General features: G+C 41.2%; 1 protein-coding gene across 2 annotated transcripts in view; it reads right to left on the bottom strand.

Moving 5' to 3' along the window:
- DAPK1 (death associated protein kinase 1) overlaps positions 1-18,082 on the bottom strand; it is an 87,064-nt gene that overhangs the window by 36,175 nt on the left and 32,807 nt on the right. For both annotated transcript variants that reach the window (XM_081880926.1, XM_081880925.1), the window contains exons 3-8: positions 14,967-15,188; positions 7,145-7,283; positions 6,744-6,873; positions 745-793; positions 632-658; positions 17-169 (exon numbers count right to left, since the gene is read on the bottom strand). In XM_081880926.1, the coding sequence (XP_081737052.1) occupies positions 17-169; positions 632-658; positions 745-793; positions 6,744-6,873; positions 7,145-7,283; positions 14,967-15,188 (720 nt within the window). The remainder of the gene's footprint in view (positions 1-16; positions 170-631; positions 659-744; positions 794-6,743; positions 6,874-7,144; positions 7,284-14,966; positions 15,189-18,082) is intronic.

Below are 18,082 nucleotides of genomic sequence, written 5' to 3'. Positions count from 1 at the left end.
CCTGGAAGAAACTTACTTTGGATCCTTGATTAGTAGTCTTCTTATAAAATCTTTCGCTAAAGCACTGGTGTTACTGAAGAATTCCTCCTCAAAGTCATAGTTCACTGCAGACACATTGGCTAATGTTTCTTGTTTCGTCTCTCCAAGAAACGGCGATGCACCACTCAGACTGCAAAAAATAAGTTTGGTCACAATGATATAGTATGACTCCAGGACAAAAGGTTTGGTTCCAGGATTGAGTTTTAAAAGTGATTCTGAAGCTCATCCCAATAACTTAAGTAAGGCCTCCACTATCTTCTCACAGTGACTGCAGCTCTCAGAATTTACATATTTTCGCTTTTCATCATTTATGCTGACTGCATGGAAAAACACACACTATTAAAATAAAATAAAATAAAATAAAATAAAAATGTTCCCATATAGAGGAACATAATAATAAATCGTAACATTGAAAATAAGGACAGCAACAAATTATATTTGTAATCAGTAGTTTGAAGCATATATTTGGAAAATTATGTACCGCTATATAAAACATGGGCCTGGATATATTAGTAACCTTGTCTATAACTTTGTGGAGTTGATTTAATAACCAAATGGGTAAAACAAAGTGATTTAGAGTGTTAATACTTACAGAATATACGTTATTACACCAATACTCCTGAAAAAAGAAAGGGTGTCTATCACTATTCAAAAAGACACAAAAAAATTACAAAACGTTCAAGTGCAGAAGAATTGTGAACTTACCACATATCTGCCTCAAGGCCCAGCGGTTCATAATTTACTATTTCAGGAGCTAAGAGACAAAGCAGAAGCTTTAGTCTATAGCAGAGCAGTTTGACACGAAACGATTTATTTTTTTCAGCTATGAAGTATACATACCACAAGGGTAGGGTCTAGAAAGAGCAAATGGAAAAAGCAGATTTTCCAACAGGAATCATCTGTACATTAGTTTACAAGCTGCATTAGTTCACACAAGTGCAGATCCACAAACATTTTATCGTTAGTTTATTTTACAATTCATCCTATCACAACCTCACCCTCTTTTAAACTTTTTATGAAACTGATTCAGACTGTTCTGTAAGATATTTATTCATTATGATCCCCTGTATTTGAAAACAACATATTCAATGTATACACTATTGCCAGATGTTATTCACATTCCCAAAACATCTGCTGTGTGTTGTATGCAGGGCTGATTTTCAAGACTGTCCAGAAACTTCAGCTGGCCAGGATCATCTCACCAGAACTAAAAATTGCGACATACCCAATTTGTATCTGGAGAGATGTCAAAGTTTTTAACTTATAAAACTATATGCATTAGTTTGGGATGCTTCCATAGGAATCTGTGCATCAGATTTGGGAATGACCTGCCTTCAGTGATTACCGTATTTTTTGCTCTATAAGACTCACTTTTTCCCTCCTAAAAAGTAAGGGGAAATGTGTGTGCGTCTTATGGAGCAAATGCAGGCTGCGCAGCTATCCCAGAAGCCAGAACAGCAAGAGGGATTGCTGCTTTCACTGCGCAGTGATCCCTCTCGCTGTTCTGGCTTCTGAGATTCAGAATATTTTTTTTCTTGTTTTCCTCCTCCAAAAACTAGGTGCGTCTTGTGGTCTGGTGCGTCTTATAGAGCGAAAAATATGGTAGCTGCAGAGTGGAATCATCCTGGAGGGGGTGCTATTTTCCCAGGAGGAGGAAAAGGTCAGAGGACCTTTGGATCAAGTTTACTGTTCGATCTGCACATGCCTACTACTACAAAGTAAGGCAATGTCATTCGACTAAACTGATTTCCTTCTCTCCTTTTGCCACTGCTATTTTACTGCTACTTTGTCTGTGTTTTCGTTAGGGATTTTAGTTACAAAGCAATCATGTAACTACAAAATTGCTTTTTTATTTTAAAAGTATTGTTTTAAGTTGTTTTTACCATCTTATCCACCTTACAAGCTTTATATTGAAAGGTAGGACATAAACCTTTCGAATTAATATATATATATACACACACACACACACACACACACACAGTATAGAAAGTCCAGGCAGAAAATCATGACTTCCACATACAGAAAGGAAAGGGTGTTAAATTTGCAAATATTCAAATTCAAATTAGTTTGAATGCAGGTAAATATTACCTACCTAGAAACAGTGTTCAAGAGGATGGGCAACATTTAAAGAGAACTTGTAAAGACTGAACACATGTAATGATCACCACTGCTCACATATGAAATACAGGCCTAAACAATACTGACATGTACATATCAAACTGCCTAATAATAATGTGTTTGGCACTCTGAGAAGCTTATGTTTTTCCTAACATATAAAACACTACCACTCACTCTCGTACCATTTTCTTCTTTTATTTCTGCTTGATGAACATGTACATGTTCAACATTATTTCTTTGTTAATCTCTCTTACACTTGTTATTGTCCCCTGTTCTGCTCTCTTAACATACAGAAACATACAAGCCCCCGAATTCTGCTTTTAATGTTTTCTTGACTGTTCCTAGTTTAGTTTATGGGATATAAGTCACTTTAACTCCTTTGGTCTTGTGTGCAATGTTTTTGTGTGGTTATCTATGTTTATTATCTTCATGACATTTTTTTCTTGAATTAATTTTAGAAATATTCCTTCTCCTCCTGCTGTTCAATAACACCCCTCCCCCAATTATTCAAATGCCTGGTGTCTTTGCTTTATGTTAACCTGAAGATTTTCCCTTTATCACAGCCCCTGTTCTATGCTCTCCCCATTTTCTTATTTCGATATGGAAACAACTTTGCTTTCTATGGTTTATTTATACAATGCTTCCTTCTGCCTTCCTTCCCTATACTCTACAGTAGGAATGTTCTACATTGTTATTGGTATTTCAACATATTTTCCAAGTCATTATGGAGTCTATTTTAAAAACTTGCATTAGTTTCCAACAGTTTCCTCCCTCATGTGGACTATTTTTAGTGCCTGGGAGGAACTTAAAATAAAACATCCATTTTTTCCTTCTCGACGTCTTTGCTTTATATGTTGCTACATGCAAAGAGATAAATGAACACTCTTTTATGCATTAAATTAACAGCTATTCCTTTTATTCAATCTACGCACTTTTGTCAACAGCTTTTCCTTTCCAGAGAATTTCTATTTTTGCATTAACACTCATCCACCTTGCTTAAATTCCTGTATGTTTTTTCTAATATGAACCACTTGCTGGTCTCTGAACTTTTCTTTTTCAATTACACTTTCAATTACACTCTGAACTTTTCTTGTTTCCTTCCTCCTTTAGTGGCACAATGTTTTTCATCTGTGTTCTTTTTATAATTTGGTTATCTCTCACTTTTTCTGTATTTCTTTACCTTCCCTTTGACTACTCTATTTCCCCCTTCAGTCTCAGGAACTGGCCTGTATCTCGGTCTGTACCCTTTTCACATTTTCTAAAATGGATGTGAGATTTTCTTTTTTTTTTAAGAGATCTGTATATTCCAAACGTGCTTTAGAACAACAAGAATATAACCAATAAACCAGCATACAACCAACTAAAGAACAAATAAGCAAAAATGAGCAGCAGCAGCCAGACAGTAATACAGTGGTGCCTCGCAAGACGAAATTAATTCGTTCTGCGAGTTGCTTCTTCTTGCGATTTTTTCGTCTTGCAGAGCGTGGATTCCCTGGGTATTAACGGTTGTAAGAAAAAGGAAACAAACTCGCAAGACGTTTTCGTCTTGCGAAGCAAGCTCATAGGGAAAATCGTCTTGCGAAGCAACTCAAAAAACGAAAAACCCTTTCGTCTTGCGCGTTTTTCGTCTTGCGAGGCATTCGGCTTGCGAGGTACCACTGTACTAAAAATAGCTTTGGACAAATTTATTTTTATTTAACAAAATTTATATACCACTTCATGGTAGCAAACCATCCAAATGGTTTACAAGAATCATAGAATCAGTGTATCTGAAGAAGTGTGCATGCACACGAAAGCTCATACCAAGAACTGACTTAGTTGGTCTTTAAGGTGCTACTGGAAGGAATTTGTTTTGTTTTGACTATGGCAGACCAACACGGCTACCTATCTGTAACAAGAATCATAGAATTATAGAGTAGGAAGGGACCACAAGGATCCGCTAGCCCAGTGTTTCCCAACCTTGTGCCTCCAGCTGTTTTTGAACTACAACTCCCATCATCCCTGACTAGCAAGACCAGTGGCAAGGGATGATGGGAATTGTAGTCCGAAAACAGCTAGAGGCACAAGGTTGGGAAACACTGCTCTAGTCCAGGGGTCAGCAAACATTTTCAGCAGGGGGCCGGTTCACTGTCCCTCAGACCTTGTGGGGGGGCTGGACTATATATATTTTTGGGGGGTGGGAATGAACGAATTCCTATGCCCACAAATAACCCAGAGATGCATTTTAAATAAAAGCACACATTCTAGTAATGTAAAAACACCAGGCAGGCCTCCAAAATAACCTAGAGATGCATTTTAAATAAAAGGACACATTCTACTCATTTAGAAGGCAACTGGGCCAGATCCGGACCCCTGGCCTTAGTTTGCCTACCCATGCTCAGTCTCCAACCCCTGCAATGGAGGAATCTTTTGCTCAGTCTCACAACCTTGAGAGTCTCACGCTCTCTACCGACTGAACTGTATTAAAAGCCCAATAAAAACAGTTACAAACAATAACATTAAAATATATTTAAAATCAAGGGTAAAAAAGATTAAAAACATCAACATCTACATGTCTGAATAAGCGTGCCTAAACAAAAATGTCTTAAGCGTTTCAAATTATCCATTTAAAATGGGTGCCAGGATACCATAAATACTGATCAGATGTCATTAAAAGCTTAGGACTTTTCCTGGGAAGCTGCAATAAACGTGCAAGGTGAACATACCTAGAGAGAGAGTATTCCATAATTTGGGCACCACCACTGAAATGGACCTCTCCCTGGTAGCCACCCTTCCAACCTCAAAAACCAAAGGAACCAAGGTTTTAGTTGATGGTTATCTGGTAGAAAAGAATCTCCCAGATACCCTGATTCCAAGCCATTTAGTTTTTTAAAGGCCCAAACCAGCACCTTGAATTGAACTCAACAATGAACTAGCAGCTAGTGAAGTTCTCCAAATCACTGAAGTATACTTGTGGTGCTGACTCAATCTTGCTACCATGCTCTAAACTAGCTGTAATTTCTGGATGTTCTTCCAGAGCGGCCCCATGTCTAACACATGACACCAAACCTGGATGTTTTTGGAGAACGGGTACAAGAAACATAGGCCACCTGAGTATCCCGCAGCAAAGCAGGGACAAGCAGAACTCAGAGAATGGAGACCTGATTCTCATGAAGCTCAACCCCATCCAGAATAGGCTGAATACCACTTCCCTGGACTGATAAATCATTCATCATCATCACCGTCTTTATCTGGATTGAGCTTCTATTTGTTAGCTCTCATCCAGCCCATTACTGATTCCAGATACCAGCTGATAACATGCCAACACCTGGGTCAGATATAAAAGAGAAACACAGCTGGGTGTCATCAGCAGATTCCTGTAAACCTCTCTTGATATTTCTTTTGATGAGTAAGTAGGATATAAATATTTTTAAATAAATAAAAGGTCTCCCACCTGGCACCAGGAATGAGCTCCAGGTTACCAGGCATTTGCAAATGGGCAGAACTGTTTCTTATTTTCTGTTTTGAAGTCAGGCCATCCATCTGTCACAAATTTCTAAGATGGGCATACGGGGACAGGAGGGCTGGAAAAATGTGTGTGAACTTGTAATGGATGTTCCTTTATTTGCATGGCAAATGAGAAACTGGGAGAAGTACACACTACAGTATCGTCCTAGGTACCGTATTTTTCGCCCTATAGGACGCATTTTTCCCCTCCAAAAATGAAGGGGAAATATGTGTGCATCCTATGGGGCGAATGCAGGCTTTCGCTGAAGCCTGGAGAGCGAGAGGGGTCGGTGTGCACAGACCCCTCTCGCTCTCCAGGCTTCAGGAGAGCCCCGCCGCCAGCCCCACAAACTCGGGGGAAAGTGGGAGACTTGGTTAGAAGGCTGGCGGGGGGGGGGGGGGAGAAGCCTGCTCCTCCCCGTCCCCAGCCCTGCAAACTTGGGGGACAGTGGGAGAGGCGCAGCGCGCCTTTCCCACTATCCCCCGACTTGGTTAGAAGGCTGGCGGGGGGGAGAAGCCTGCTCCTCCCCGTCGCCAGCCCCACAAACTCGGGGGAAAGTGGGAGACTTGGTTAGAAGGCTGGCGGGGGGGGGGGGGGGGAGAAGCCTGCTCCTCCCCGTCGCCAGCCCCACAAACTCGGGGAACAGCGGGAGGCGCAGCGCGCCTTTCCCACTGTCCCCCGACTTGGTTAGAAGCTCCCAGAGCACGCAGCTTCGGCATCGCTCTGGGTCCCATTCTGGGGGCTGGGGGAAGGGGGAGCTCAGGCTTCCCCCACCCCAGCCCCGCGCCTGGGGGGGGAAAAATAATTTTTTCCCTTTATTCCCCCCCCCCAAATCTAGGTGCGTCCTATGGGCCGGTGCGTCCTATAGGGCGAAAAATACGGTAAATTCTTTTGCTGTGCAATCTGGACAGGTTGTTGTTTGCCCATTCACTGCCCCTGTTCTCAGCCCAGGCAGTACTGGTGAGAGACTGAGTAGACTGAAGTTTCCAGCTCATGTGGAAAATGGAGGTCAGTTCTGCTCCACCTATAAGAACCAGTCCACTTCAGCACTGTCATACAAACACACCACAACAGCTAAACAGGGAAGTACAACACTCACCAACAAATTCAGGCGTCCCAAAAATGTTCTTAAACTCATTACTAAAGTCTATTTTATGCGCTAAGCCGAAGTCAATGATCTTGATACGAGGCTTTGGTACATTTCTATCCAGCAGCATTATGTTCTCAGGCTTTGAAGAAAAAAAGATTGGTTGCGTGTGAGCAGTTGCAAAACACAGGAACACAGGTTCTTTCAGGCGGGCAAAATGAGTAGACTAGTAGGTAGGGGCACAAAATATTTTAGGAAATAGTGCAGAAGCCCCAGGGCATGCTCCGCCACCACCACGATACTCTCTTCAATAGCTACCTTTCACATAAATAATGGGGATTTTTATTATGCTATCCAAGTTCTAAGCGTTGCTTTAGGCACTATTCCCCAAACTTAAAATCTATCCAACATACCTTGAGATCAAAGTGTGCAATTTGCAGAGAGTGCAGATAGTTAACACCATTGAGGATTTGCTTGAGAAATTCCGTGGCCTCCTCTTCAGACAGAGATTCCTTTTCCGCTAAAAAATCAAAGAGCTCCCCTCCTGCAACACTGTGAGAATAAGAGCAGCAGTTATTGACTTTAGACTATTGATTTTTTTTTCAGCTTAAGGACTTTGTACAGCCATATTAAGAAAGGCAATCCATTCTTAAAAGCTTCTGATCTGAACACGTTTGTTTTTGTTTTTTAAATTACAATTCCAATGTTTAATTCAGTCTGCCATGTAACAATGCATGCTTGAAAATTCTAGGCACCTAGAAAATTGACGATTGCCTCTGAAGAATTGTTCTGGTATACTGAACTATTTTTCTGGCTTTATTATCATAGGTTGTACGTTAATTTATGAAAATCAATGAGGTTCATACATTGTTTTGGATGACAGGAAGTGGGAGTAATAGCAAGTCTCCGGTGGCAGGAGAGAAATAGCAATATTATATGCAACTATTGATTTTAAAGCAGAACACAGAAAAGTCACACATTGTTTCCCCATAACTCTATAAACGTTGACTCCTGCCAAGTCCCAACCATTTCCATACTTTGGTTATAATTTTCAGTGCGGCAGCAAACTTTATTTTAAATATTTCTGTGTACCCTTTGCCTGCATAAAGACTACATTTAAAAATTTCTCAAATATTTTGATTGTAAAATCTGTCAAGAAACTCTTACAAATGAATGTGTACACACATAGTCCTTTTTCCATCCATCACTTTCTGTGATGATGAATAGCAGCTGACAATAACAGTATACTGGCTCACCATCACATCTTTTCGTTCTATACAAAATTGAATCGCGACACTCTCTGAAAACAACGGAGCAATGTTCTTGGTTTTTTTGTTCCAAATGTTACTTCTTTGTGTCATCATCAACATTATTAGCAACAAATATTAAGCGACAAAGGCGGATTTTAAAATGAAACATTGATGAAAACATCCTTGCCTATTACCACTGTCTTTATCATATTTATTACTTATTTATATATCTCCTTCCCATTCACCAAGTGCTCTCAAAGCAACAACTAACCCATAAAAAGAAGAAACTCTTTTTATGCCTTAACCAATCTTTAGAAGACAAGGGAGAGGAAGCCAACTGGATGGTTTTGCTTGTGGAGATCCACAACACAGAGATGGAAAAGACCTTACCTATATAAATTGGAAAGGTCTGAATGGAAATCAGTCTTCCCTCAAGTAACCTGGTTTTAGGCTGTCTGTGGCTTTAAAAATTAACACCATTACTCTTTATTGTGCCTGCAAACTACCTTGTAGGCAGTCAAGCTTCAAGTGGCACAATATGTGCTCTGTGATCAGACCCAGATAACAGTTTCGCTGCATCATTCCGAACAAGCTGAACTATTCCAGCCTTCCAAAAGTAGGCTTATACAGAACACAGTATGCAAGCCAATCTGAAAGCTACCAAAGTATGTATAAAACAGCCAAGCCTGTATTTCTATTTACTTTAAAGCTCTAAACCAATTGTAGTACTGTCAGGGGTAATCATGGGTACCTTCATCTCACCACTGGGGTGTTGTGCAGGCATTAGAACAGCCCATAGACAAAGTGCCATTACGTCCACCAGGGGTTGGTGAGATGTATCTGGAAAGTCCCATAACAGGTTGTGAAGGCAACAGCCTCCTCTGCTGTTTGTCCCACACTCCATCTTCCCTGCAAGAAACCACTAGCATACCTGGCACAAAAATCTCAACAATGGCCTTATCTTTCACTATCTGAGGCAGTGAATTCCATAATGATTTCTTGTTCATATGAAGAGATGTAGAAATGAAGAGATACAACCCACAAGCAATCACTGTCCTATGGCTGGCTGAGGTGTTTTCCCTCCACTCTTTTTATGTTAAAAATGTTTTGCGATCGTGGCTGGCATATTTACAGTGGACCCTCGTGTTAGGTTGTGGGCAAACATAGCAGACGACACAGCAATTTCTCCAGAGCAGCTCTTTATTTGTAAGCTGGACAGAACTGAACAGCAAACAGCTCAGCCAGCCTGCTTTTATAGGCAGCCGGCTGTCAACATTGTAGCAACAACAACCCAGGGTTTCCCGCCTAAAATAACTGACGTGGACCTGAGTGAAAACTATCTACAGTATCCCCCTGCTGGCCCAGGGTGAGAACTTCAGTACATAACACCTCAAGTTACGTACCTCTCTGGATACATAATCTTCAGGCTGCAAAAGCGGCAAACCCAGAAGTATTTTTCCGGGTTTTGCTGTTCACGCATGCACAGAAGCACTCTGTGTGCCACCGCGTGCGCAGAAGCAGCGCCTCTGGTTATGGATTTTTCAGGGTGCATATGGACCCCCGGAACGAATTAAATCCGTATCCAGAGGGTCCACTGTATTGTATTTTTGTTGTGTTTATAAACTTGTTGTGTTTATAAACGACTAAACAACAACAACAACAACAATATGAAAATTTCATGTGAAAGGAAGGCATGCATATGGGTGTCCCAAGGGTGTACAGAGTGTTGCTTTCCCTAGCAATCTGAACTAGTCCTGAGTGACCATCAGTCGCAGAGCATTATTAATTCTTATTGCTTATGCAGCTGCATCATTTTTAAGCAGCTAGAGAGACACGCTCATACCCAGAAGAGCTTAGTCTAAAACTGGACAGAAGACACAAGGAGAATAAAGGGTTGCAGACCAAGATTAAAAATACTCCAAATGTCAATCCATATCATAATACTCAATTCAGTTCTCTGCCCTCCACTCAACTTTGAATAGCTCAAGAATCCAAATATCCCACTCGTTAGGGCCATTCACTGAATATCCTTTCACAAATCTGTGGCTTCCAGGTGCTGATGGACTACAACTTTCACCATTCCTGAGCACTGGTCATACTGGGGCTGATGGGAGTTGCAGTCCAATAACACCTGGAGAACCACAGGTCCCCCATGTCTAATTTTACAGAATATAATTTCATTTTAAAGTTTGCTAGTATGACAATAGCCCACGCTACTTTCATTTTCTACTGCAGAAGTTTGCTTTGTCCAAGATACGTTACCTTTGAATCTCTACATCATACGCCTATTATGAATAGCTGCACTGTATAAAGGTTGCTATTTATGTTAAGTGTATAATGTATACCCTGCACCTGTGGCTCCTAGAAGCAGTGAGCATGCAACAGTGGCCACACACAAGGAAATGGCTTTGACTGGTCAGCTAAACCTGGAGAGGGTAGTCTATGGGACTTCCCCTGCATGCGAAGAAAGGCTGTGGTGGATTGAGCAGTCAAGACCAACAGTGGGTCCAACGGTCAAGAAGGCTGTTACTGCACATGTTGTAGAGGGACCTGAGGGGCCAATGCGCTTTGTCAACCTAGGAAGGTAGCCCATCTAGGAAAAGGAATGCTCTGATCCTAAACCTCTGCTGCCTTGCAGCTATACTCAGTGGCGTAGCGTGGGTTGTCAGCACCCGGGGCAAGGCAAGTAATTTGCGCCCCCTAAGCCGTGGATTTGCGCCCCCTAACCCCCAGATGTTGCGCCCGGTGCGGCCGGTCCCCCCTGCACCCCCCACGCTACGCCACTGGCTATACTCATTCATGAGAAGGGTTTTGGCAGCGAATCTGGAGGGGAAAAAAATCTTTATCTGCTAAGGAGTAAACTCCACACAAATCCAGAGTGGGATCCCAAAGACGATTGGATGGTGTCCGTTGTACTGATGTACTGTTCTGCTTCCCTTTTGACCACAACAGTGAAGCTAAGTGTGGGGCCACCCAGGACCTCCATACACATTGCCCAGGCTTGCACCCCGGAGAGGTCACTTCAGTGCTGCTAAAGCAGCAAAAACAACATGGGAGGCAGGCGTTGTTACCGGTCTCCACAATCACAGCAGGCGCTGTGATTCTCCAACAGTTTGCCTTCAGCCCCAGAGGCGCACTTCATAGTCTCTTGAGACAGATAGATGTGAACAATAAAGACTGTACAGTGGTGCCCCGCAAGACGAACGCCTCGCAAGACAGAAAACCCGCTAGACGAAAGGGTTTTCCGTTTTGGAGGCGCTTCGCGAAACGAATTTCCCTATGGGCTTGCTTCGCAAGACAAAATGTCTTGCGAGTTCCTGCGGATTTCTCCCCCCTTTTCCTAAGCCCTAAGCCGCTTATCAGCTGATCCGCTAAAAGCCGCTAAACCGCTAATAGCGCTAATCCGCTAAGCTGTCAATGGGCTTGCTTCGCAAGACGAAAAAACCGCTATACGAAGAGCCTCACGGAACGGATTAATTTCGTCTTGCGAGGCACCACTGTATATACCGGTACTACAGAAAAACAACTTAATAGAGACAATTAAAGCAGGACAGTAATGGACATAACCTATGGTTGGATTAGAGGGGATTGGAGTAGTATTGAAGAAATGAAGAGAGGAGGAAGAAAAAAAGTAGCGGTAGCCATGGGCAGGAAACAACCTTTGCTTCTCAATGTGAAATTCAGGAAAGGTGAAACCACTGTAAATGGGCAGGCATTTCACCAAATAGGCTAGAAGCATGAAAAAAAAGCCCACATCTAAGAGGTTTACGTAAGCAGGGTAACTGCTAACACATCCCACATTTCAGTGCACTGCTGCTTTGTGATTCATTATAATGCCACAGCATGCACCAAGTTAAGCTTGAGCAGTTTATTCACCTTAATGGAACTAAAAAGCAAATTATGAAATTAAAATGTGAATAATCTCCATTTCGCCCAGATGAAGCCAGTGGAATGTTTAAAATTCTGTTTTCAGAAGTTCACTTCTTGAACATCTGCTATAAATATTTCTGAAAAGAAATGCAGCACAGCAAAATGGTGCTAATTAGTTGATGATTAACTTGTCCTTTGAAGAAATAACTTGTCCCCTACATTAGCAGCCATATTTTTTCCACACAGGAGATTTTATTTGCAGCATATTTATGACAACAGCTGAGGGCAAGTCTAATTGATTATTTTCCTTCTGGTTCTCTAATAGGGATTACTGAGTAAATTCTGCATAGCTCCTTAAAGAACTGCATGCTCTTGAACTCTGATTAGCAGAACATTATAGTGAGTGCCACCCACAGACTCTAAATACTTCTAATGAACATAGCATATAATTACATTAAATTCAGATCATGTATGAACCCTGCAGCTTTCTCATTCAGCAGCAGAAAAGTAACCTTTCCAATGCAATTTCTCCAATTCATACCTGGAAGTTTATACTGACTGCTTCCCCAAGCATAAAATAACACAAAGATCACACTAAGCAAACAGCAGACACTATTAGTCACTGGCATATGCTGTAAGGATAAACAACTATAGAACCAACATTTCAGCAACCTAACATTTCATTTTTGTTCTAGTTTCATCCTTAACATAAAACATTTTCCAGAAACAAGCTCTTTGAAAATTGCTTTTTCTGACATGTTGGTTAATCTCTTGTATGGAAGAAGCACCAGCAACCAAGACCAGCACTCTGATTACTGTATTGGAGGTAGAAGCAACAAGAAACCATTGCAGAGTTGGTTTTTCTGAGACCTATATACCCAGAGCAAAACAGCTGCAAGCCCAATAAAACCCCTCAGTATTTAACACACAAGAAAGCTGTATCTACAGTACTCCCTCTCTGGATCACAAGAGGTAATTATATTTTTATGCATGCATAAGGAGTTTACAAATGGAATCAACAGAAAACAGGCACGTGGAGTTGGCTATAGGTTCTAGTACAAGGTTTAACTGAGAGTCTTCAAGAAGATCAAGCACTGTGTTTAACAGTAAAAAAAAGATGCTTGCAGTCAACACTTCCATCCTCTGGGAGGAAAAATATATCACACAGCACTAGAAAATAATTATTTTTCAAAAGAAGCAAACAACTCTTTTGCAAGCTTTGGGATTAAATGCTACATCCCATAAGATATAATTATAGATTTTAAACATTAACCTTGAAACAGATTAGCTTCAAAAACCAGCATCATCATTCCTTAATGAGCTAGTAGCATTGTACTTACATGCCTTTATTAATGAACTGATTAAATAATTAAGGCACCAGCTAAATAGTTATTGTCCCATGGAGCATTTTAAGCCCAGTGCGTTTAACAAAATTAAAATGGCCTACATTGGAAATGGAGAGTAAATCAGAACAAAACAGAGATTAGCCTGATTGGTTTTGCTATTGGGGAACCTATCCTTTTTCACTGATCACTCATGGTGAAAAATGAGGCCTGAACATTTAGTTAATAGCCTTTTTCTTGCTTGATGAGATAGAAAAGCAAAGAGTGATAAAGTTGGCATAGGTGCCGACTTTAGTCCAATATTGAGGGGGGTTCAGCAGGTGTCATGTGTTTGTGACATCATGTACAAGATGTTGCTTCATCAGGAGGGGGCCAAGCATGGACCCCGGTACAGCATGACTTCAATGGCCAGCAGCTCCTCCTCTCTGGCTCTCAGGAGGAGCCAGTCACAGAAGCCACACCGAAATCAGCTTCCTCTGCCCTCTCAGCACTGCGTGCACTCTCATGTTTAATGTGTATCCTTTTCAGATTCATCCTATGTATACTGAACACTAGATGAAATCCCTGCCCCCATGGGGCTCAGCAGCATTAACTAGTTAACTAGCAGTGTTAACTAACTAACTAACTAACTAACTAACTAACTAACTAACTAAGTCAGCTAAGCAGCGTTAACTAACAAGAAGGAATAAATTATAGGGAAATATTCAGCAATAACAGACCAGATGTCTGACAGTTAACTTTTATTGAAAATTGTATTTTTAAATGAGTAAGTTTGAAAAATTGATGGTTCAAGTTTCCAGCCCGATTCCCCAAACCAAATGAGTTCCTTTTTCATGCATTTGAGATATTTACTTAACAGTGCTTCGTTTCTGTCAGGAGCCAGTGCCAGGAGTAAATCAGCAATAAAAAATAAAATAAAATGAACCAAATCAGTGTAGGCCTAGTGATCATACTTGCGAGGACTAAAGGTCCCTGCTTTCCCACCGCTCTCTTAGGCTCCTCCCTCTGTGCCTTCCCCAGCAGCCTAAGGCTCCTTCGCTTTGTCTCCCTTTGCTCTGCCCTCTTCATGTCTCTGTGTGTCCTGGGAGACCAGAGAGGAAGGGAGATGGCCGCAGCAGGAAGCACAGACCCCTTGATTTTACAGCAGCCTGCTTCATCTCTGTCCCCTCTCCTCTCCTGCCACTGAGTCTGGAAGGCTCTCTGCCCCAGCCTCTTCCTGCTCACTAAACTCTGTTGCCTCTTCAGCTTCTGACTCCTCCTTCTCCCATCTGCTCTCTCTGACCATGCATTGATGGAGCAATAGAGTGCTTCTATTGCTCCACCAAGCAAAATGCAAGAAACTGGAGGCAGAGAAACCTAATTGCCACATGTAGGTAAAAATGACAGGGATTTCCACTTCACCACTCAGTTTGATTCTCTTGTTTTCTCACTGTTCAACTCTCAAATCACTGATCTGCTATAAAACAAAATAAATTTTCTAACTCACCTCTGTGCGCACACACACACACAACACAATTCTTTTTCACAATTCTACCACCCAGAACTACCACCTTCAATCTGCAGTGTTATAATTGTTACTCTAATAACATTTCTCCTGCCCTTTTCCCAGCTCCATTCACTGGCTTCTCTCAAAAAGCTGCAGATATTTTATTAAGATCCGTACCACAGTTTTTTCCAGCACAAACTGACAGAAAGTTGCATTTCCAAAAACATACATTTCTGATTTTCAGAAACTGCCCCATCCCCTAAAAAGCAATTTTGAAACTACTTACAGTTCAAGAATAAGAATTACATCCATTTTACTTTCGTAAACATCGTGCAGAGTAATCACATTGGGATGCTGGATTTCCTTCAATATGTTTACTTCTCGTTCAATGTCTTCTCGAGTCACTCCTCGGCGGCTGGATTTTGTTCTTCGTTTCTTGATGAATTTTGCAGCATACTGTGCTCCAGTACTCTTCTCTCGACATTTCCTTACTACTGCAAACTGTCCACTAAGAAACACAAGACAGTAGGAAAGGTATTTATTAAGTATAGTACAAATATATTTCCTATTGCTACACACAATAGAAATGACAAAAATTCGGCAGTGGTATATGCAAATTTGGGTTAATATTGGAAAACTGATAAAAAAATTATTCGGCAAAAAAGAAAGAAAGAAAAGACAAAAATTAAATATGAAAGGAACCCAGAAATGTGCTCATGCCTGGTGACACCACTGGTCCATTTAGCTCACTTGGTGCTAGCTACGGATTCAATCAATGAGCTGTGAACTTCCCCCAATACAACCACTCATTTTAAAAGAAATAAATCCCTAACTGCAATGCGGAAAACGTTTGGGGGGTGGGGAATCACCAGAAAAGCAATTTAGCACTAATTAAAATAGGCTTTGAAATGCTGCTCATAACAAAGGTTAGAGTGAATGTGTACCAAACTGATACCACCTTTTTGATACGTCACTGCCAGAGTCAAAACCCTGACGTTTAAACAAAATAGAGCAATGCTTTAAGGTGGAATCCAATGTAGCACCAAGTCTCTCATTCCATCAGCACAATTATTTATCCATGTACAAGGGAGCACCCTCTCACTCGGTGGAAATCCTTGCACTGATTACCACCCTTAAGGGCATCTATACCTGTGGATAGTGCACCCAATCTTCTGGGGATGAATCCTAAGGAAAATACAGGATGCTGACCATTCGATGCCCCAACATCCCATAACAAGCACAGTAAGCCTGAAACTTGCTCTCACTTTACTTAGGGGATTGACACCTGCAACCTTACATGAGTGAGGTGGGGGAAATAAATAAATGGAGAACTGGGGGAACCCACTGCCCTCCGTGCCCCATTTATTTACAGTCATGGGAAAAAGAAAGTACACCTTCTTTGAATTCTGTGGCTTTACATATAAGGACATAATCACCTGTTCCTTAGCAGGTCTTAAAATTAGGTAAATACAACTTCAGATGAACAAAAACAAATAATAATAATAATAATAATAATAATAATAATAATAATAATAATAATTTATTTGTATCCCGCCCTCCCCGGCCTAAGCCGGGCTCAGAGCAGCTAACAACAAATAAAAATAGCACAATGTACAGTGGTACCTCAGGTTAAGTATTTAATTTGTTCTGGAAGTCTGTTCTTAACCTGAAACTGTTCTTAACCTGAAGCACTACTTTAGCTAATGGGGCCTCCCGCTGCTGCTGCACGATTTCTGTTCTCGTCCTGAAGCAAAGTTCTTAACCCGAGGTAATATTTCTGGGTTAGCGGAGTCTGTACCATGAAGCATATGTAACCTGAAGCATATGTAACCTGAGGTACCACTGTACATAAAACCACACAGCAAATTAATTCTAAAATCAATTCAGAATCAAATTAATTGCAACCATTGGGTTAGAGTTCTATGAGGATTACAGAAGGAGAGAGGGGGGTCAGACTGTGCCCTGGCCAAAGGCCAGGCGGAACAGCTCCGTCTTGCAGGCCCTGCAGAAAGATGTCAAGTCCCACAGGGCCCTAGTCTCTTGTGGCAGAGAGTTCCACCAGATCGGGGCCATGGCCGAAAAAGCCCTGGCTCTGGTTGAGGCCAGCCTAACCGCCCTGTGGCCCAGAATCTCCAATATGTTTTTATTTGAAGACCGTAAGGTACTCTGTGGGACATACCAGGAGAGGTGGTCCCGTAGGTACGAGGGGCCTAGGCAGACCAGTGTCTGCCTTTGCAAGCGGACCCCTAGAACCAAACCCTCGCAAACGCAGTGGGCCCACTGTATTATTATTTTTTAATGATATTTATTATAGTTTCCAATTAATACAAAAAATAAACATACACAAAATAATAACAATAAAAACACAAAAATACAAAAGCAAAAAGGAACAATTAAAACAAATATAATTTCCATTACTCATTTCCGTTAACTTATTTCCCAGACCTCCTCTCACCTCCCCCTTTTGTATTCCAATTCAAATTCTTAACTCAACAAATCCTTATTATAACTTATTTATAACTTATTATAACTTATTACTCAACCTTTACATTACAGCTGGTAACCGCTTAATTTCTGTCCAACATCATTCTAACATTCATTAATTTTGTAATATTTCTGCAAATAGTCTTTAAATTTCTTCCAGTCTTCTTCCGCCGACTCTTTTCCCTGGTCTCGGATTCTGCCAGTCATTTCTGCTAGTCCCATATAGTCGATCATCTTCATCTGCCATTCTTCCAGAGTGGGTAAATCTTGCGTCTTCCAATACTTTGCGATGAGTATTCTTGCTGCTGTTGTCGCATACATAAAGAAAGTTCTATCCTTCTTTGGCACCAATTGGCCGACCATGCCCAGGAGAAAGGCCTCTGGTTTCTTAGGGAAGGTATATTTAAATACCCTTTTCATTTCATTATAGATCATTTCCCAGAAAGCCTTAATCCTTGGGCACGTCCACCAAAGGTGAAAGAATGTAGCTTCAGTCTCTTTACATTTCCAACATTTATTATCGGGCAAATGATATATTTTTGCAAGCTTGACTGGGGTCATGTACCACCTGTAAATCATTTTCATAATATTCTCTCTTAAGGCATTGCATGCCGTAAATTTCAAACAGGTGGTCCATAACTGTTCCCAGTGGGCCCACTGTAAATGAATGAAGCGTGGTAATTCCGCATTAAATGCCCAGTGTGGAAGCATCCCATGATAACCAAAACTCCAACGTAAAGAAGACTGTTATTTCAGTTGAAGGGTGTATTTCATTTGAATTCAGTGTAACCGGTACAGCGATTCAGTTACATGTCGATATAAATTTCAAAGGTGGCTAAGATCTTCCTTTGTTCATAAGCAACAGCAACCCAGGGGGCAACCATTTTGTAGATGAGCTCAATGACTGAGCTGCAAAAT

This window comes from Podarcis erhardii, assembly GCF_964252035.2.
Source record: "Podarcis erhardii genome assembly, chromosome: 11".
In the NCBI taxonomy this organism is placed as follows: domain Eukaryota; kingdom Metazoa; phylum Chordata; class Lepidosauria; order Squamata; family Lacertidae; genus Podarcis; species Podarcis erhardii.
The sequence above is the reverse complement of the archived record's forward strand: the minus strand, read 5'-3'. Positions and strand labels throughout refer to the sequence as shown.